The 21,558-nt window shown below is 43.1% G+C and overlaps 1 protein-coding gene across 4 annotated transcripts; it reads left to right on the forward strand.

Annotated features, from left to right (window-relative positions):
* Positions 1 to 126: 126 nt before the first annotated feature.
* Positions 127 to 20,241, forward strand: LOC124005228 (ral guanine nucleotide dissociation stimulator-like 2). 4 transcript variants are annotated; one of them, XM_046314278.1, is made up of 21 exons: positions 162 to 447; positions 1,618 to 1,736; positions 1,914 to 2,083; positions 10,298 to 10,345; positions 10,467 to 10,550; positions 10,700 to 10,863; positions 11,042 to 11,098; positions 11,335 to 11,528; positions 11,853 to 11,956; positions 12,729 to 12,944; positions 13,636 to 13,739; positions 14,511 to 14,595; positions 15,506 to 15,565; positions 15,912 to 15,998; positions 16,145 to 16,177; positions 16,481 to 16,602; positions 16,733 to 16,822; positions 18,389 to 18,482; positions 18,821 to 19,045; positions 19,264 to 19,378; positions 19,474 to 20,241. In XM_046314278.1, exons 2-21 carry the CDS (start codon positions 1,640 to 1,642, stop codon positions 19,644 to 19,646), a joined length of 2,322 nt encoding a protein of 773 aa, XP_046170234.1. In that variant the 5' UTR covers positions 162 to 447; positions 1,618 to 1,639; the 3' UTR covers positions 19,647 to 20,241. The 4 variants fall into 4 exon arrangements, with proteins under 4 accessions (XP_046170237.1, XP_046170234.1, XP_046170235.1 ...); XM_046314279.1 differs by lacking the exon at positions 1,618 to 1,736 and having other exon boundaries at positions 168 to 447; XM_046314281.1 differs by lacking the exons at positions 19,264 to 19,378; positions 19,474 to 20,241 and having other exon boundaries at positions 127 to 447; positions 18,840 to 19,039.
* Positions 20,242 to 21,558: the final 1,317 nt, after the last annotated feature.

Here is a 21,558-nt window from a genome sequence, read left to right on the forward strand (position 1 = left end):
TAAAACCTAATTTTAGGAGCCCATAGATTACTTGACATGTTTAATATTGTATACCACACACAGTCCACGTAGACTATATTTCCGAGATGATCACTTTTTCCCCCTCTCTCAGCCAGCGAAACAAGTGTAGGCTATGTTACTAAACGCGCTGAGCACAAGTCTACAGGAACTGCGCCGTCAGAGCACAGAGAGAGAGAGCAGTGACGGAGTGTGCTGCACACGAATGTGCTCAGTGCTGCTATCATCCGATAGAAGCTTGACAGGCGACCAGAGGGGGACACAGATACTGATAGAGGTGGAGAGAGACTCTCTTCCGACGTCGGTGCTGGAACGGATGAGCGCGACATTCGTCCACTAACCGGTTACCGTATATTCCACGGCGGCAGACACTACAGATATCCAATGCTAGCGGAATTTAGCTGACCATAGTTGGACACGCAACATTCAGTAAGTTCGTTCATACGATACAGCCATGAATGACACTTTGTATTTTCATCATCTCTTTAGTTGCAGGGCCCTCATAGCATTGAATATCATATGGCCTTCTGTGAATAGGCCTAAACCTTATGTATTTGTGTTACTAAAGAAACAAATGCTTTACACGCAAACTTTATCATCATATTCCGTTTAATCCCAATAGTGTCTTGTTTCCTATGATTTAAGGTGAACACAATTTGGTTGAGAAATCAATGCAGCAGCACCCATCGGTTGGTTGAATTGAAAGGGAACGTGTCCAATTGGGGTGTGACCATCTGTAGCCTAGTTACAGTGTGGACTCACTCATGCAGATCAACATGTCATGTTTACCTTCCTCAAAAAGGCAGCAATGTCACGAATGGAAGTTATTCAGACCTTTGGATAACCGTTGGTTGGTTCTGATGACAAACTAACAGTCAGTATATAGACACATTTTACAGATATGTTTTCCTATTACCAATATATATTTTTTTAACAACGCCAGGCCTAATTATATGCATTCCCTCAAGACTGAAATAAACTTAAAAGTTTAGTACCGTGTTTCCAAAGATGATGTGATTGAATTGATTGGTGTCCCATATAAGCCTATTGTATAACAGTGCATGTAGGGTAGAAAAGTGTGTTTCATTTCACAGACAAAAAGCTATATATATATAACAGGTTGCCCAAAACAAATCGAATCAAATTGTATTTGTCACAAGCGCCGAATACAACAGGTAGACCTTACAGTGAAATACTAACTTACAAGCCCTTAACCAACAATGCAGTTTTAAGAAAAATACCAACAAAAAAATAAATAAAGTAACAAATAATTAAAGAGCAGCAGTAAAATAAAATAACAAAACCAAACCCTTAATTATACAGATAAAGATGAAACATAAAATGTTTGTTACACCTATTTAAACACCTTTAGCATCATAACTGAAGTAATGACATGAACCATACAAGAACAGGAAGTCTTGTGACATATCCACATGCTGTACATTCCTATACAGTAGCCTACATCACACTTGCTTGGCAAAAAATGTCCTGACCCAGTTTCATTAATGTGAATCAGCAATGCATCATCGCATGAATATCTGCCATCTCTAAATATATATATAGTGGTTCATGTCAACATCCTCCCCCACTGTGTAACAGTGGTTTCTAGATTTCCATCATCATGGCAATCCACATCAGAGAGAAGGGGAAAAAAGGAAGGAAGAGCTGGCATTCAAATTCAGTGCTGGAGCAGGGCACAGTGAAATGTAAATCATCATGTAAGCAAATCAACTGCTACCACCAAAGCTTTGGTACACAATTATTTTTATTGTAGGGTATATATACTATTGTGCTTCTTTTTTTTATGCCTTTCAGAGTTGGTTAAAGTCCATGAACTATGACATTTTCTGAGTTGAAAATTGAAATTGTGCCTGTTGTTTATTTTGTGTCTCTAGCTGTTGGTGCCATGATCCCTCGTAGTATGCGAACAGGTGGGATGGCCCTGCCAGGGGTGGAGTCAAGGGATGTACCCCTCATTGGCTACCGGCCTTTAGCGACTGACGATGTTCCCCTCAGCAGCCAATCAGGGCAAGTGACTGACTGTACCGGACTGGACTCCTCTGAGGTTGGAAGTGATTTCATATTTGATTAACTTGATTAGGAACATGTACTGTAAGTAACTCATTCACAGCAATTAAAATGCAGTAGTAGTTTCATTGTGATGAGAGACATGAAGGTGCAGTTGCACTTTAATACCTGTAAAGTTATGGGGGGCACTGTTTCTTGTTCTCTCATATAAGCAAACTTTCTCCAGTGGTCTCATATTAAAAGATTCACCAGATATGGTGAATCCAATAAATGGCTGGTTTGATACAGAAGCACATCTGTGTCATATAATTTAAAGATGCACTGTGCAGAAATCGCTCTGCCATTTCCTTGTTGTTAAAATTCTAATAGTTTGCCTATTTTCAGTTTATGTGACAAAACAAGCAAGTTGTTTTGGGTGCACATTTTTGTTTTTTTGCCCTAGCACCTCATAGCTGATTCAAATAACCAACTCACCATCAAGCTTTGATTATTTGAATCAGCTGTGCAGTGCTTGGGAAAAAACAAACTATTAGAATCATTATACCATCTAAACCGCTGTGAAAATCTTTTCAATAACCAAAGATATTGTATTGTCAGCTGTTTGAAGCTAGTGTACAAAACCGGAAGTAGAAGTCTTAAAAATTAAACTGAAGACAGAGGAGGATAGAAATAGCTCACATAGAACAGCTCTACAGCGTTTTAGACTTGCTTTCAATGAGAATAACAGGTCTATAACAGATCTATAACTTACTCTATGTGAATTTGTCGGGTCGCCCAAAATATTACTTATTGCAGCTTTAAGTCAGGTTGTCCTCTTAGTCTTGCCCTTTAAAATTGATCACATTCCTCAGACCAATGCTCATGTCTTGAGATTTCCAAGACGACTGTAACATTTTTGCTAAGATGTTGCTTTCTTGAGCATGACTTTTTTGACCATATTACATGTATTTTGTAATATAATTCACTATTTATTTATTTACAGCTGAATTCCCCTGAAACAGAAAGGGTTGTGTTAGTTGTTTTGAAAGTGTGCAAACCTGGACAGGTTGACAGCACGCAGGTTTTTCTCACAATGTATAACCTTTGTTAATGTTCCATTGGCCGAGACAGAGGCTGTCAAGGTTTTATCAGACTAGTTGTGGCAGTCAATTTCTGGGTTATTCTACTCTAGTCACACAGCCTTGTTGTTCTGTCACTGATGTCTGGGTTTTACTCCTTTTCAACCCTAAAGTACACAGATAATTGTTTCCATTGTAAGTTCTCGCCTCTTTTTTAGGAAAGAATGTGTTTGTGAGATATTATACTACTTAATTTTTAACACTTAGGCCTATGTCATTTCATCACTTTGATTTTACAAATCAATATATTCACCCAATAATTGCAGACCTTATCAGGTCAATTTAAGATGAAAGTGTGATTGCCATTTAGTTGATTGTCTCTTAATTACATATCAATTAACTCCATCATTTCCCATTGACTAACTCTCATACACTTGGCTACTTGGCTTTAGTGCGTAGTGCACATGATGCTCGTCTCATTGGCTTTGACTTCACTTAGCATGCAGTCTCAAGAAACTCCCCGGGGCTATAAAAAGAAGACACCAGCTGCAGTGGTAACTTCCCTCTTGTTCTGTTTGTGTCACATGACATGACCACTGTACCAAGTGTCTCGTGTTAAATAATCTATGGGTGGCCACCAGCCGGTGGGTCTATGTGTTGTGTGTTGTACACCTGCCACACCCCCATCTCCACTCAGATATCATAGGCCGGGTTTCAGAGGACATTCTATCAAGTGGAATTGAATCAAGCCACTTGTTCACTCTTTAATGAGGGAAACTTAGATGCATGTGAATGGATTTAGACAATGGGGTCAGGCCTCACATTGACAATCCATCCCCCCCTGCAGGCAATGAAACGTTTACACACAGGGAAGCATGTTCTTTAGGTCAGGTTTCATAGATATGAGCTACATTTGTTATGCAGGTATAGCTTGGTGGAATCATTTCAGTAGTATTTCAGCTTATCTTAAAATGGGGCCTGTGGTTTGTCACATAGTTCTGTGGTGACCCATATAGTCTCCTGAATATTAATTCTTAACAAAAAAACCTAAGTGTCTTGCCGATATGACCCTGATAGTTAAAACAACCGTATGAACCAAAGTTTTCAAAGATATTTCAGATAAGACTTTGATATAAGGACATAGAGCAGCTCTAGCATACCACCAGGGCTCACTTTAAAGAGTAGAGAGGGTACCATGGGATGCACAGATGAAAGTTTGAGAAGAAGAGAGGGGAAAGATGGGAGGACGGGGTGGGAGCCTGAGAGGGAGAACAAGGGAGCTGCAAAAAAACAAACAATAGGCATCTTTAAATAAAACTTCAGAGGATATATTTACGAGCCCCAATTGTATTGCTGTGTAAAGTAGTCAACAATATTTGTGTCAGCGGTGGGATTTACGTTTTCACATGACAATAGCCTCCCATTTGCTCAGGCACCCATTTGTTCATACTGTATAACAACCATACATACTTATTTAAAAAGACAAAGCCCAAAATGTCTGATGTTGACAAACGAGTGACGGAAGTAAAACTTGAGACTGTGTAAAGACAGGGGGTGAAGATGGTGAGATTGTGAGGCTCTTTCCCGCCCTGCACCAATGCCTATCGTACGTGGTGGTCAGAGGAGGCCGGGTTGTGAGGGAAAGAGAAAGAGAAACAATAGCAGCTCCTTACGACAGCACGTCCTGCTTCCTGTGTTTGTCTCCGCTCATTATGCACTTCCTCTATGGAGTGAAAATATGGAAATATAGAGACAAGGAGCATGTTGAATCATGAGAGAAGTTCCGCATACAGAGTATAAACATTGAGTTAAAACTAGCAACGATGTGAAAAAGTGGGCGATCAAAAGAAAACATTGGACAAAATCTGTAAACATGAGCAGACAAAATGGGAGATTTGAATGATACAGTATCTGAGGGGAGGCAAATTTCCTTATCAAGATGTTTCTCATGGAATGGACCTCAGCCACTTACTTCCATAATTATTATCATCTGCTCCCTGGGCCAGCTTTTCCTTACAGCGGAGCAGCCAAGTCCTTGTATTGATTGTTGAGGAAAATGCACTCGAACAGATTCAAAGATTTTGCGCATTTGGTAGAACAGAAACACTGTAGGGGTTGTTACATGCCACAATATTAGACATCCTCATTGGTGCCTCTGTTCCATTGCCACTCACAGACTGAGATGTGGTGATTGTGGTTGGTTGAGGTTGATGTGGATTGGTCCCAAGTAAGTGGTTATACTGTAGCTAACTGAACCAGGAAGAGTTGTGGGTAAACTTAACCTTAGACCTACTGCTTGAGACAAAAACACAGTACCATGGAAAAGGAGGCCTACAGTAGACCTATGTTAAAAATGTAAACAAGTTGTATTTAGCCTCACTTTAACAACTGCAGTGCAGAAACAGCGACTGTGCTGTTAGCCTAGTTCATAACACCCGGATTCGTTGAATGCAGTGCTACTTTAGGCCTACAGTACAAAGGCTTCTCTGTTTTTCGTGACCTGTTGTAGGCTAGCATTAATGACCACACACAAATAATCATCTCCAAAAGTCCTGTGTTCTATCTTCTTTCTGTGTACATTGAGCTGAAATCCTCTTCAACTGGTTTGCAGTCCATGTATTTACACAACCTTCCTTCTGTCTGTTGCATAGAGTCATATGTGTGCAGACAGTGCGTTTATAGGTGCCGGTAAACAGCGCTACAAAGGCTAGTAGTCTATGCTAGCTAGAGTTCAAATGAAATTTTATTTGTCACATGTACTTTTTTACTCCATACATTTTCCTTGACACCCAAAAGTACTCGTTAGATTTTGAATGCTTAGCAGGACAGGAAACACACATACTTTGTTTGTAAATTATGTCTGAATGTTGGAGTGTTCCCATGGCTTTCCGTAAATTAAAGAAACAAGAAAATGCTGCCATCTGGTTTGCTTAATATAAGGAATGTTAAATTATGTATTCGTTTACTTTTGATACTTAAGTATATTTTAAACCAAATACTTTTAGGCTTTTCCTCAAGTAAAATTTTACTGGGTGACTTTTACTTTTACATGAGTCATTTTCTATTAAGGTGTCTTTATTTTTACTCAAGTATGACAGTTGAGTACTTTTCCCACCACTGTCAAATACAACAGGTGTAGTAGACCTTACTGTGAAATGCTTACTTACAAGCCCTTAACCAACAATGCAGTTCAAGAAATATTTACTAAATAAACGAAAGTACAATTTTTTTATAAAAACTAACACAGTAAAATAACAATAACGAGGCTATATACAGGGGGTGCCGGTACCGAGTCAATGTGCGGGGGTACGGGTTAGTCGAGGTAATTTGTACATGTAGGTAGGGGTAAAGTGACTATGCATAGATAATAAACAGTGAGTAGCAGCAGTGTAAAAACAAAGGTGGGGGGGGTCAATGTAAATAGTCCAGGTGGCCATTTGATGAATTGTTCAGCAGTCTTATGGCTTGGGGGTAGAAGCTGTTAAGGAGCCTTTTGGACCTAGACTTGGCGATCTGGTACCGCTTGCCGTGTGGTAGCAGAGAGAACAGTCTATGAATAGGGTGACTGGAGTCTTTGAACATTTCTTTGGGCCTTCCTCTGACACCGCCTAGTATATCGGTCCTGGATGGCAGGAAGCTTGGCCCCGGTGATGTACTCGGCCGTACGCACTACCCTCTGTAGCGCCTTATGGTTGGATGCCGTGCAGTTGCCATACCAGGCAGTAATGCAATCGGTCAGGATGCTCTTGATGGTGCAGCTGTAGAACTTTTTGAGGATCTGGTGACCAATGCCAAAACATTTCAATCTCGTGAGGGGAAAAGGTGTTGTTGTGCCTTCGTCATGACTGTCTTGGTGTGTTTGGACCATGATAGTTTGTTGGTGTGGACACCAAGGAACTTGAAACTCTCGACCCGCTCCACTACAGCCCCATCGATGTTAATGGGGGCCTGTTCAGCCCTCCTTTTCCTGTAGTCCACGATCAGCTCCTTTATCTTGCTCACATTGAGGGAGATGTGGTTGTTCTGGCACCACACTGCCAGGTCTCTGACCTCCTCCCTGGTTAACATGCTAACATTTGCTTATGCTAACAGCCAGACCTAGCTTCTACTAGTGCTAACAGGCAGTAACCTGAACCAGTCTATCATTGTGAGGCTGTGAAAGTCTCCACCTGTGTGTCAACATGTGCTCACCCCCTAGTGTCGTTAGCCCGTTGTGTAAACAGGGTGTGTTTTCTGCTTTATTCATTGACTTGGAACATTTATGAACTGTCATTAGCATATGTCACATATTAACAGGTCAGAGCAGCTTACCGATCACAGCACCTGTACACAGCCCATCTGTAAATAGCCCACCCAACTACCTCATCCCCATATTGTTTTTTTTGTTGCTCTTTTGCACCCCAGTATCTCTACTTGCACATCATCATCTGCACATGTATTACTCCAGTGTTAATGCTAAATTGTAATTATTTTGCCACTATAGCCAATTTATTGCCTTATTACCTCTCTAATGTTACTACATTTGCACACACTGTATATAGATTTTTCTATTGTGTTATTGACTGTACGTCTGTTTATCCCATGTGTAACTCTGTGTTGTTGTTTTTTCGCACTACTTTGCTTTATCTTGGCCAGGTCGCAGTTGTAAATTAGAACTTGTTCTCAACTGGCCTACCTGGTTAAATAAAGGTTAAATAAATAAAAATGTAAAAAAGTGTCAGAGGATGTAATGATCCTCAGAGCAGGTTTGTTGAAATGTTGATGATGAAGGATGAGTTTACTCTATTCATTGTAGGAAGAGAGGTAGTCAAACAGGTTTAGTTACAGATGTAGGTCATTCACACAGGGAAAGAGAGTGAGAGAGGAGGAAGGAGGGATTGAAAGAGAGAAGGTATTGTAAAGAGAGAGGGATTGAAAGAGAGAAGGTATTGTTCAGCCAATCGCTGCAGGCCATCTCATTGTGTGTAGGCTATGTGAGTCCCCTGTGTGTTCAACAGTTGAGTCTAATATTATATCATCCCTCTCCTGTGTGTATGTATTGTATGTGTCTCTGTCTGTCTGTCTGTCTGTCTGTCTGTCTGTCTGTCTGTCTGTCTGTCTGTCTGTCTGTCTGTCTGTCTGTCTGTCTGTCTGTCTGTCTGTCTGTCTGTCTGTCTGTCTGTCTGTCTGTCTGTCTGTCTGTCTGTCTGTCTGTCTGTCTGTCTGTCTGTCTGTCTGTCTGTCTGTCTGTCTGTCTGTCTGTCTGTCTGTCTGTCTGTCTGTCTGTCTGTCTGTCTGTCTGTCTGTCTGTCTGTCTGTCTGTCTGTCTGTCTGTGCCTGAGTGAGTGAGTGAGTGAGTGAGTGAGTGAGTGAGTGAGTGAGTGAGTGAGTGAGTGAGTGAGTGAGTGAGTGAGTGAGTGAGGGAGTGAGTGAGTGAGTGAGGGAGTGAGTGAGTGAGTGAGTGAGTGAGGGAGTGAGTGAGTGAGTGAGTGAGTGAGTGAGTGAGTGAGTGAGTGAGTGAGTGAGTGAGTGAGTGAGTGAGTGAGTGAGTGAGTGAGGGAGGGAGGGAGTGAGGGAGGGAGTGAGTGAGTGTATATGTTTGTATACGTCTATCTCTGTGTGTGTTATGGGTGTGTCCATGTGACGCAGGCACACAGAGAGGTTGGCCCTACCTAATGACGGCTCCAGGTGTGTTTGTGTGTTAAGTCCGAGAGCCAGACTAACTGAAAGACAAAAGACAAACTGTCCCTCGGTCATTGAAAAACGACGGTCAAGGAGGAAATAGGAAACTAAAAAGGCAGATGAAAGAAAGTGGACAAGATGGTGTTTGTAGCTTTCTTCTGAAGTTCTCAAAGAAGCTAAAGGCTTGTAGCCTGTCTGGACTTGTCGAGACAAAGGTAACTTGTGTTTTTTTGGGTCAATGTCAATGAGATACAGATGGGGGGAAAGAGAAAGCGCAACCGACAGATATGAGATCTACAACAGAAACATGCTGCAGTAGGTGGAGCAACATGTTCTGAACCTTTGTCATGATAATAGAGGGACTATGGATTTGTATTATATTTTTATTTAACCTTTGTTTAACTAGGCAAGCCAGTTATGAACAAATTCTTATTTACAATGACGGCCTACTCTGGCCAAACCCTAACCCAGACGACGCTGGGCCAATTTTCCACCGCCCTATGGGACTCCCAATCACGTTCGGTTGTGATACAGCCTAGAATCGAACCAGGGTCTGTAGTTACACTTCTAGCACTGAGATGCAGTGCCTTAGACCACTGCACCACTCGGGAGAATGAAAATGATGCATAACTGAGCATGGGCCTTTGGTACTCCAGTTAATTTGAATGAGGAAGTGGATACTGAAGGTGATTATAGAAGGCACCTCCACATGTAGAGAATAAAAAGGAAATTGATGGAGACGTTATAGGATACAGCAGTTGTTGCGTAACTGTGAGGTCTGGTCAGTGGTCTATATGACCTGCTTTGAGCTTAATGCATTTGCACGTATATGTTGACCTGGATATTGCTCATCATCCTATTGTGGTTGGATCTCAACTGAAGGGGGAAGTTAATGCAAAAGGAGGCAGTGCAATGCCCTAAAAAGCTTTTAAACGCGTTGACGTTGTTATGGTTTATATGTTGAAGGATTCACACATGACCAGTCGGACTTTTGTTTGTGAAACTGGATTGTTGATGTCAGACTAGTGATGCGTGCATTTTTCCGCATGGAAAATCCCATTTTCATGGGCGTAAATGGCAGGGGAAGTGTAAACTGGTATATCCATTAATATATTACCCCTCAGGTACGTTAGGATGTTTTGCTGTTTTACTCGTAGTAGGCCTATTTCATGGAATGGTTCGGTGAATCTGTGAGCAGGTCATTTCAGTACAGTATCACAGCTGTTTTGCAAGTATTCAGATGGCAAAGTGTATTTGATGTAATGTTCTAATTTCTGTTGAAATTATGCATCGTTTGTGTTCCAGAACATATGAAAGATGTTTGTGATCCATCGGTTTAGTTGCGTTTACAACTTTACTGTGTATTGTTTTGTTTTAAGACCTACTCTACTTCACTTACGACCTTTTCAGATTCTGGTAATATTTCACCCAATAACATAATATGCTTCAGGGGCACCTAAGGTTCTGGTTCTGGTTCTGGTTCTGGTCATGTGACAGTACTTCTATTTATTGTATGTTATTGTATTCCACAGGGGGAGACTTCCCCCATGAAGACAACTTGGTACTGTCCTCTGGACTTGGTAGGTCAATGCAACTTGAGATATGCATGAATAACTAGATCTTGGTGACAGTGGGAGGTTTGTGCGAGAGTATGAGTTATGCACATATTTTACTGAATCATACTCTTTCTCTCTTCCTCAGTCTACTGTGTTGGAGGAGGAAGAGGACGGAGTGATATACAATGTAGTGGTGAAGCAACAGCGTAGCGCCCCCACCAGTGCAACAGTGAGAATACATACCATAATACACTGCACAGAAATGACAGTATAATTGCACCTTACATCCTTACACGTTAGCTTTGTCTGATTTGTGAAATTGTTATAAATCTCTCTATTTCTTGCTCTATGTCTCCCTCCCTCCCTCCCTCCCTCCAGTCCAGCTCTCGTTCGCAGTGTGTGAAGGCGGGAACAGAGGAGAAGCTGGTTCAGCACCTCCTCCACTCCTTCGCCATGGGAGACTCCTCCTTCATCACCATCTTCCTCGCCACCTATCGCTCCTTTACCTCAACCAAGAGAGTGCTGGATATCCTCATCGACAGGTGGGGAAGACAGAAGCAATGCATTGCACACCGGTTGTGTGTAGTGTTACAAAATGTTTTGAAGTGCTGTAGAAAGACCAAGAGAACGAAAGGAGACGTTGTGATGCCTCTGCGTTGCCCTCAAGAAACCATCTTTTGTATATCTATTTTTTATATTTTTTATTCCCTCTTTCTCCAGATTGCAACATCCACCAGGAGAAAGTACAAAGAGTCAGATTAGGCAACCCTTCAACAGGTGAGTCTAATACTATATCACCCCTGTCCTTTGTGTGTGTGTGTGTGTGTGTGTGTGTGTGTGTGTGTGTGTGTGTGTGTGTGTGTGTGTGTGTGTGTGTGTGTGTGTGTGTGTGTGTGTGTGTGTGTGTGTGTGTGTGTGTGTGTGTGTGTGTGTGTGTGTGTGTGTGTGTGTGTGTGTGTGTGTGCACCATGCATTTGTATAGATTTTCTCCCGTTCCTCTCTCCCTCTCCCAGAGCGGTGTGTATGGTGTTCAGTATGTGGTTGTCGGAGTATCCTGAGGACTTCCGCTTTCTGGGAGAGCCTGGTCTTCTGCTCCGCCTGGCCCCCCTGCTGCCCTCCGACCCCTCTGGGACAGAGATCAGGGGTCGCCTCCTCAGACTGGCACAGGAGCTCAGTGAACAGGCTCTACTGCCTGACTCTAGTTCAGGTCACTATACACTCTGGGTTTATGACAGTCATGGCACTGCCAACCTGAGGTTATATGAGGATTTTGTGGGTGGCATAACCATAGATATATATATGGGCAGAACTCTCCTCCAAATTGTTTCCAGTAGTTTTCTGTAATGATCTTCAGTGTTCTATTCCCACTGTCTCTGCTGTCTACCATCCAAATCTGGTGGAACCTGCTTCTGTAACAACCACCCTGATGTGTCTTTCCACTGCCAACCCGACTGAATAAGACTTTCATTTGTATCAGTTAATATAGACCTACATTCATTGGGATTAGTATTGAATCATCTCTGCCGTTTAGATAGGACCACCCCCAGCCCCGCCGACCCCACTAAGTTTGATCCCACCAATATCCTGGGCTTCCCCGCTGGGCTGATTGCTGAGCAGCTCACCAAGATAGAAACGGTGGGTTTAACCTCTGACCCCTACAGTATCATTACTCCTCCTAACCTTGTATAGATCATGGGAACATGCACTTTACTACAGTTTTAATTGTGTTTCTTTTTTTCTATTGTTACGTCTCTCTGACCCTTTCCTACTCATATTGGACATGTTTGCCACTTGCAGTCTCTCTGGCTATGCCTTGCTCTCTCTCTCTCTCTGACTGTCTCTCTGTCTCTTTCTTTCTCTCTCTCTCTGTCTGACTGTCTCGGTGTCTCTCTATGTGCCTCTCTTTCTCTCTCCGTCTGTCTCTCTCTGTGTCTCTCTTTCTTCGTCTCTCTGTCTCTGTTTCTCTCTGTGTCTCTCTTTCTTTGTCTCTCCCTCTGTCTGACTGTCTCTCTCTTTGTCTCTCTCTCTCTCTCTCTCTCTGTCTGTCTCTCTCGGTGTCTCTCTTTCTTGGTGTCTCTCTGTCTCTGTCTCTCTTTCTTTGTCTCTCCCTCTCTCTCTCTGTCTGACTGTCTCTCTCTCTCTCTCTCTCTCTCTGTCTCTCTCTCTCTCTGTCTGACTGTCTCTCTCGGTGTCTCTCTCTGACTGTCTCTCTCAGTGCCTCTATTTCTCTTTCTCGCTCTCTCAATCTTTACTCACTCTCTACCTCTTTTCCTTCAATCATGGTCCCTCACTCACTCACTCACTCACTCACTCACTCACTCACTCACTCACTCACTCACTCACTCACTCACTCACTCACTCACTCACTCACTCACTCCTTACCTCTTCCCCCACTCTCTCCTAACAGGAACTGTTTGTGCGTCTGGTCCCGTACCACTGCCTGGGCTCCCTGTGGTCTCAGAGGGACAAGAAAGGCTGCGAGGGTGTATGTTGGTCCGTCCGGGCCACTGTACGCCAGTTCAACCGGCTGGCCAATGCCGTGATGGCTTCGTGCCTGTGGCCCACGCAGCTCCGCAGCCAGCAGAGAGCCTGCCTTCTGGAGAAATGGATCAGCGTGGCAGAGGTCAGCTGGTCATCATTACAATAGAATAACTTTATTGTCCACACACACCCGTTGAGTTTGGAAACAGCATTCCTCTGGAGGAATTTCAAGGTTAAATACCTCGCTCAAGGACACAACAGCAATAGGTTTGGGATTTTGAGTTGAAGTAGAGAGTGGGGAGCAGAATACTAAGCTGTCTTTCTCAAAGACACTGTACTTGACTTTCCCCATAATACTTTCCTCTCTCTATAAAGGTGCTCACAGTAGATGTAGTACTGCCATCCTGTAACTTAGGAGAACAGTAGCAACTTGCCGCAGGGCTGTTTCTGCTGACTCCACACACACAATCACATACACTTTCCTGCTTACTTGGTTACACGCCCCCCACACACACACACACACACACACACACCGTCCGCAGGTGGTTATGGACACATGAGCAAGCCGAGTCGCTGCCAGACCTCTTTCTCCTTCACGACTAAAAGCCTAGCTAGCTCCTGAGTGTGTGAAGGAACTTGTTTGGAAACACACACAGTCTCACACACACCCTCAGCCTAGATATCATTTGTTGCCAAGACACTCACGTCACCTCATCAACAGGTTGTTATGGGAGAAGTCACTTTAGAAATGTTGACCATGTCAGACAGCGAGTGCCAAACAACCCCATTGATCCGGCGGCAGATATTCTCAGACCATGTGTGTGTTTCAACAGGAATGCAGAGCCAGGAAAAACTTTTCTTCTCTCTACGCCATCGTGTCTGCCCTGCAGAGTAACCCAGTACACAGACTAAGGAGGACGTGGCTAGAAACTGACAGGTTGGTGGAGGAAGCATTTCGATTGGTATAACAGAAGAACGTACTTTAACAAATATATATATATCCTTGTAATGTTTGTTGGATAGAGAGCGATACAGTCTTAGGAAAAAGTGTTCCAAAACGGTTCTGCGGCTGTCCCCATAGGAGAACCCTTTTTGGTTCCTGGTAGAACCCGTTCTACATGGAACCCAAAAAGGGTTCTACCTGGAACTGAAAGGGGTCCTTCTATGCCGGAAAGCTGAAGAACCCTTTTTGGTTCTAGGTAAAGGAGAGTGTGTTGAAATGGGCGGCCTGATTTGAACTCATGCTACAGCAGAACATATGCACTGGAAGCAGCGGCCGAGACCACTTGACCACCCTAGGCCACACCAAAACGTACTTCTATTGCAGATGTTTTCATGGTATTGTCATTTCCATAACATTGTCATTCTCGTAACACTATCATTGTCATGACTGTCTTCTTTTTCCTTTCTTTTTTTTTTTACAACACAGCCATTTCAATAACTCAGGATTTTAATCACAATGTCACTGATATAACACCATCCTTTCCCACAGTCAACCATATTTAACGTTCCAAAACACTACAGCAGTTGATCATCTCTTCTTGTTATCATTTACCCAATCTTAGCTAAATTAATCATGGCTAGCGGATTCGTTTGGATGTGGATTATAGTAAGACCCAGTAGACAGCAGAGAAAAGTCAGTCCAGGCCCCTAATACCTTCTTTGGGTGCATGGCTAATTGTTGTTGTCATGTGACTCTGTCTGACAGGGAAGCAGTGAGGAGGTACGAGGAGCTGTCCAACATTTTCTCTGAGAAGGACAACTACTCCCAGAGCAGAGAGCTGCTGAAAGAGGTGAGTCACAGTGATTGAGAGTTACTGCACACACGTATTCACACACACACACAACACGCATGGACTGAATGTACGCACGTATGTACACACACACAGAGACACAGACACACACACACACACACACACACACACACACACAACACGCACGTACTGTATGTACGTACGCATGTACACACACACAGAGACATAAACACACACACACACACAGACACACACACACAGTGCACTGACAGACATCCCATTATACAAGCAATATGAGCTAAGGACAGGTCTCATGTGAAGTGTCGTCACAGATCACACCAAACGTGTTTTACTCATCTCAAATCCATATACGTTCAAGACTGGTTGCACTACACAGATCCAGTGTAAGCATTACTCCGGGGCTAAAAATGTCTTTGAATCATGAATCATGAATCATGCCTTATAACCCAGGGGAAGGCTTCATCTGGGGGAGTACAGCCTCTCAATGTCAACGTTCTGTCAATCTAAATTCACCCGTTTCTCAACATGTATTGCGTTTAGGATGCATTGTGAGTTTCTGACTCGGGGTCTGGAAATTGTTAGGATTAGCAGCATTTTCATTCACTGTTTATACGTTGTGCATGCATCAGTACCTTTTACATGAGCTGCAATATCACCAAGGCATCCACACAGGAATTCATCGAAACATATGCCGGAGCTTTCATTTGAAAGCTTCACTCCAGGCTTTGATGTTGGAAAAATATCACACTGCCTTCTGCTGTGCTTTGATCATTTACCAAGCAAGCTGCTTCCTTACCCTCTGTTTGTCTGGAATTGAGGGCCTACTACTCAGTTACTACACAGGGTTTTAGAGCACATAGCCATGGTTCTAAATTCTACATTGTGTTCCAGATTGTCATGCTTAGATGTTTGTCTGTTTTTTTTTCAGGAGGGTACTTCGAAGTTCGCCAACCTGGACGGCAAGATGAACAACAGGAGACAGATAGGAGTAAGTGCTCTTATAAGCGAGTTTGAAGTCACTGACAAATCTCATTATCATTTTGCCTTGAAGGAAGAAGCATGGAATATACTGTACAAAGGGCATCAGATAACCCTTTGCTGATGTAACGTAATGCAATGCTGGTATTTCTTCAATCGAGGAATTGTTGATGGTTAAGGAAGGACAACTTGATGTACAGCACATTCACCGGTCTTAACCCAAGGTTCTCCATCTTAACCCAAGGTTCTCCGTTGAGCATGCATTGAGTAGGCTTCATCTGTGTCTGGGAAGCCTAAAGCCCCATGCCTCTGTTTTTGCTTTTCCTTGTTCTCCACCCCTCCCCTCTCTCACACAGTCCAGTGCCCAGGGCACAGTACCCTACCTGGGGATCTTCCTCACAGACCTCACCATGCTGGACACGGCCGTCAAAGACAGACTGGAGGTGAGTCCCTTCATAATACAGTCATTTATCCCCCATCATGTGTCCAGCAACGGGAAGTTGGTCATACGCTCCGGTGGTGAAGGTGTAGTTGGTTTACCGAAAAAGTTGCATTGACAGTGCCATAATATCCTGTTCCTCCATTTCAGAACGGCTACGTCAACTTTGACAAGAGGAGACGAGTAAGTGATGCGGTCAGGGCCTTTGCACTGCTGCTGTTTAGATTCCTCAGAACCCGCTGTCCTTCGCGTTGAGTTATTCCAGGATCCAGACCAATTCATTAGCCTCTGGCTCAACACAGCAGATGGTCTTCATAAATTGCTTTTCTGTTGTGCCTCTCATTAAACGCGTGGCAGTGTATTGATTTCTGAAGCAGTGCGTTCATGCACATATTCATGTTTAACTGCTGGCGTTTCGACTGATAATGTGCCATTGGTGCTGGAGAGTCATTTGATGTTCATAATGATTTGTTTTTCTCTTTGCAGGAGTTTGAGGTTTTAGCTCAGATCCGACTACTGCAGTCCTCCTGTAAAAACGGTGTTTTCCTCACCGACGAGGCATTCCTACAGTGGTACCAAAGTGTACCCTCGTTAAATGAAGAAGAAAGGTAAGCCGTGATTCTCTTTTGGTTTTTATTCATTTTTACAATCAAACCATTCACGTTTGTACATACGTGTTATTTCAAACGGAACACTACCACTATGATGATCGCTAATCACATTACATGATGTCTGCAGTTACAGACTGTCCAATGAAATTGAGGTGCCGTGCGAACCGAGCTCTGGTCGTACCCTGAACCCTACAGTGATCATCACACGGTGCCCAAAGTAATGTGGCCTATTATTACACTCTACACACAACATGGAAGTAGTATTCACTGCAGATACCTTTCACTATGTATAGTGAAATACATTGGTTATATGGGCTCAGTACTATTGTATAAGAATGGCCAGTCAGCATTTTCTGTGAACTATACTACACTACATGAACGAAAAGTATGTAGACACCTGCACGTCAAACATCTCATTCCAGAATCACAGGCATTAATATGGAGTTGGTCCCGCCTTTGCTGCTATAATAGCATCCACTCTTCTGGGAAGGCTTTCCACTAGATGTTGGAACATTGCTGCGGGGACATGCTTCCATTCAGCCACAAGTGCATTAGTACGGTCGGGCACTGATGTTGGGCGATTAGGCCTGGCTCGCAGTTGGCGTTCTAATTCATCCCAAAGGTGTTCAATGGGGGTTGAGGTCATGGCTCTGTGCAGGCCAGTCAAGTTCTTCCACACCGATCTCGACAAACCATTTCTGTATGGACCTCGCTTTTTTCAGCACTAGGCAGTCCCGTTCTGTGACCTTGTGCGGCCTACCTCTTCGTGGCTGAGCCGTTGTTGCTCCTAGATGTTTCCACCTCACAATAACAGTACTTACAGCTGTAGCAGGACAGAAATTTGGCGAACTGACTTGTTGTAAAGGTGACATCCTATGACGGTGCCACATTGAAAGTCACTAATCTCTTCAGTAAGGTCATTCTACTGCCAGTGTTTGTCTATGGAGATTGCATGGCAGTGTGCTCGATTTCATACACCTGTCAGCAACAGGTGTGGCTGAAATAGCCATATCCACTAATTTACATTTACATTACATTACATTTAAGTCATTTAGCAGACGCTCTTATCCAGAGCGACTTACAAATTGGTGCATTCACCTTATGACATCCAGTGGAACAGCCACTTTACAATAGTGCATCTAAATCTTTTAAGGGGGGGGTGAGAAGGATTACTTTATCCTATCCTAGGTATTCCTTAAAGAGGTGGGGTTTCAGGTGTCTCTGGAAGGTGGTGATTGACTCCGCTGTCCTGGCGTCGTGAGGGAGTTTGTTCCACCATTGGGGGGCCAGAGCAGCGAACAGTTTTGACTGGGCTGAGCGGGAACTGTACTTCCTCAGTGGTAGGGAGGCGAGCAGGCCAGAGGTGGATGAACGCAGTGCCCTTGTTTGGGTGTAGGGCCTGATCAGAGCCTGGAGGTACTGAGGTGCCGTTCCCCTCACAGCTCCGTAGGCAAGCACCATGGTCTTGTAGCGGAAAAATTTGAAGGGGTGTCCACATATTTGACTGTCAAATTTGTAGTAACGTGGCCATAAGTAATCAGTTGTGGAAAATTGACTTGGGAGGGTCTGGGGGTAAGTCCTCTGTACTTTTTTCTATTAAAAATATCCGCACACAGTGCAAGAGCTGGTAAATGAACATACAACATTGGAAAGAGCTGAAAGCCAAACTTGGACATTTACTATGTATTTCTCAGGGGTTGAGTAAGATGTTTTGTCGGTTGTTGTCATACAGATTACGGTGCACGATGAACATACATGATATGATTCTCTCACCTCCTTACAGCCTGAATTCCTCCAGGACCAGCCTTGTTGCTGACAGTGACGGTCTTTTTTACTTCCCCTCCCCCGTCTGTCACTTTCTTTCCAAATTCACGAAGGTAAGAATAAGACCTAACATTTACAGTTATTTTACGTACTTTCCCAAAAATATATTTGCATTGCCAGCTAGGATTGCAGAGCATGTAATTACTATTCAGGTACAAATGCTGGTAGGTGTTGCTGTTTACTAGTAATCAAATATGATTGTTTTAAAACAAATGCATGTCGTAAAAACATACAGAAGAGCACTTTTCAAAGAGGAAAATCTTTGACCTTTTATAATTCTCTTCTGTGTCTTTTTATTTGCTTTGGCCTTCACGGAACAGCCACTTTTTTATCTTGTCATATCAGTAAGTATGTTTTTATTCTTTTATTTTCATCACTATTATTATTTCAGCATATGAAATCCCCCTCAGTTTCCTGTCTGGATGTTGACTCCTCCCATCCCACCAATGACCCCATCCCGTCTGCATTGACACCATCCACTCCCGTCAAATCACATCGTCGGTCAGTCTCCTGTGGCAACAATCCCACCAATAACAACAAAGGGTCTGGGCCTGACATGCGGATCGTCAGGATACGGATGGATTTACAAGATGGGAATATGTACAGAAGCATACTGGTACTGAGCCGAGATAATGACACATTTTGAGATATTTGCCTTTTTTGGAATCAAATTATACACTGGACTGCACCCTGCACTCATGACTATTTACTTTAATCCACAAATATCTGTTAATGATAGTAATCCAAAATATTTCCTCAGGTTGTACACAGGATATTATAACTAGGAGTCAAGCTGTCTGGTATCATTGTCGTTCTTCCTCTCTGTTTCCTCAGGTGACAAACAATGACAAGACGCCCACTGTGATTAGTTCTGCCTTAGATAAACACAGTCAGGACCCCAAACAGGCATCCAGATATGAGCTCATCCAACTATTGCCCGAGGGAAAGGGTAAAGACATTTCTCAACCCGACCATGCGAAGTCACTTTAACAGTTCTCTGTTCATATTGATTGTAGTGATGACTTTTCTTGTTCTGCCCTGTAGAGTTGGTCATCCCTGCCACAGGAAACGTCTTCTATGCCATGACTTCCTCTAGTGTGGACTTCCTGCTGCGCAGACAAGGAGGCAACACCCCTTTTCGCTCTCAACCAATCAGCACAGAAACCAGTGCCACCTTTCCTCGAATCAAAGCCAAGGGGCGGAGACTGTTTTTTTGACAACAACTCTTTCCCAAATAGGCTACATCTGAGACATAATGTAGCTAGTTCTTCTCAAGGACAGGTCACGATAAGAATGCAGGCAGATATCTCAGTGAGATGAGGCCTTGTCTTTCCTAATCTTTTTCCGAAGTGGAAACACATTCTGACCAAGCTTGTTCAAGCAAAATGTATCCTGAAACCTGTCTGAACTTGTTTGATGAACGTGTTCTTACCTGGGACATTTCAATAAATATGCTGCCCGTTTGTGTATACCAGGTAGGCCATTAGTGTAGAAGGGTGCACGTCTCTGGTTGGCAATGCATACTACTGCAAATATACACTGAGAACAAGACCAATGCAAATCTTTAACTGATGGTGAATGGTGCTGTTCCTTAAATCTCTCTGACCATCTAATTTCCTATTTAACCAAATGGAATGGCCTTGTAACCAAGAGCAACTGAGGAATCCAAATCATCTTGCGTATTTGAGGAATGTGCCTCAGGTTCCATCATAGAGACGAGTTGATAGTAGAGAACTTCATTAAATCAAAGTATTTTGGGGGATACGACCTCCTTGAATTGACCATGACAACAAAGTTGAACATTTCTCCGTAGAGAGTGGATACAAGCGGCATGACGACATATTACGTATGCAAGGCGTTTCCAGCGTATGAATGGTGGGGAGAGCACTGGGCTGACATTGTGACATAATGCATCTGAATAAGTGGCAGACAGAGTCACTGAAACCTCTCATTATAGCAAAGCACAGGGGGCTCATCAAAATGTTTTAACTATGTACTTTGTATGTATACATGTTTTTTTTATTTTTTTTATGTGTTGACGATGTCATGATCGTGTTTACATTCACAAGGAGCAATCAACAAGTGTCAGAATGACATGTTATTCATTTTGAAGTAACAGGAAATATATGAAATTGCCCCAAATTGCAACCATTTCAAATGAGCACAACACGTTACAAAGATAAACATGATCATTTCACTTGGGTTTTGTGCACATTTCATTGAATGATAGTAGCTCCGGTAGTATCTTATGTCAATTACAACACATTTACAGCCTTGCCACTCCCATACAGAAGTCATGTGTTGAGTATTAACCATTAGGCATAACAACATCAACCCACAAACTCTTAACCTAAACAATTCACGTGAAGACACTGTTGTGCGTATTGAAAAGATGTCTACCATTTATTTTTTTTTACCTTTATTTAACCAGGCAAGTCAGTTAAGAACATATTCTTATTTTCAATGACGGCCTGGGAACAGTGGGTTAACTGCCTGTTCATTTGTACCTTGTCAGCTCGGGGGTTTGAACTCACAACCTTCCGGTTACTAGTCCAACGCTCTAACCACTAGGCTACGCTGCAGCCCCATTGCACCTGAATGCTAAACTTTTCAATACAGCATAAGCTAATCTTTATCAATGGTCTCTGAATGGGTTTAGTTGGTAGTTGAAATGGAAGTCTGTCTGAAGTATACTTCAACCAGTGCACCCAAAGTCAGTCCTCAAAGACCCATGCCAGGTTAGTGAGTTATTCTCACCTATCACTGAATGATGTTTAATTGATATCTTCTCTGACGTTTGATAGAGATCTGACAGCTATTAAGGTTTCATTATGCAATGTCTTTAGTCCAGGAACTGAATGTAGAGGGTTTTGCAGAAGGCTCTGCTTCTATCCAATGAGGATGAGACCAGTAGGAAGGAAAACCTGTATGCATAAGGGCGCATGGGGAACAGATTGTGGAAGGCCCTAACTGATGAACTCTTGTGAACTCTGGCCACACTACCCAGTGCTGTTGAAGTCTCTACTAAGGCTGAAGCATAGACACGGTAGTTCCAGGGAGAGGAGAGAGGATTCTGGGTAACGTAATTTGATGAAGTGTTAGCGCCAGGCTAAGCTACTGATTGTTTAG

Source organism: Oncorhynchus gorbuscha, linkage group LG19 (genome assembly GCF_021184085.1).
Source record: "Oncorhynchus gorbuscha isolate QuinsamMale2020 ecotype Even-year linkage group LG19, OgorEven_v1.0, whole genome shotgun sequence".
In the NCBI taxonomy this organism is placed as follows: Eukaryota; Metazoa; Chordata; class Actinopteri; order Salmoniformes; family Salmonidae; genus Oncorhynchus; species Oncorhynchus gorbuscha.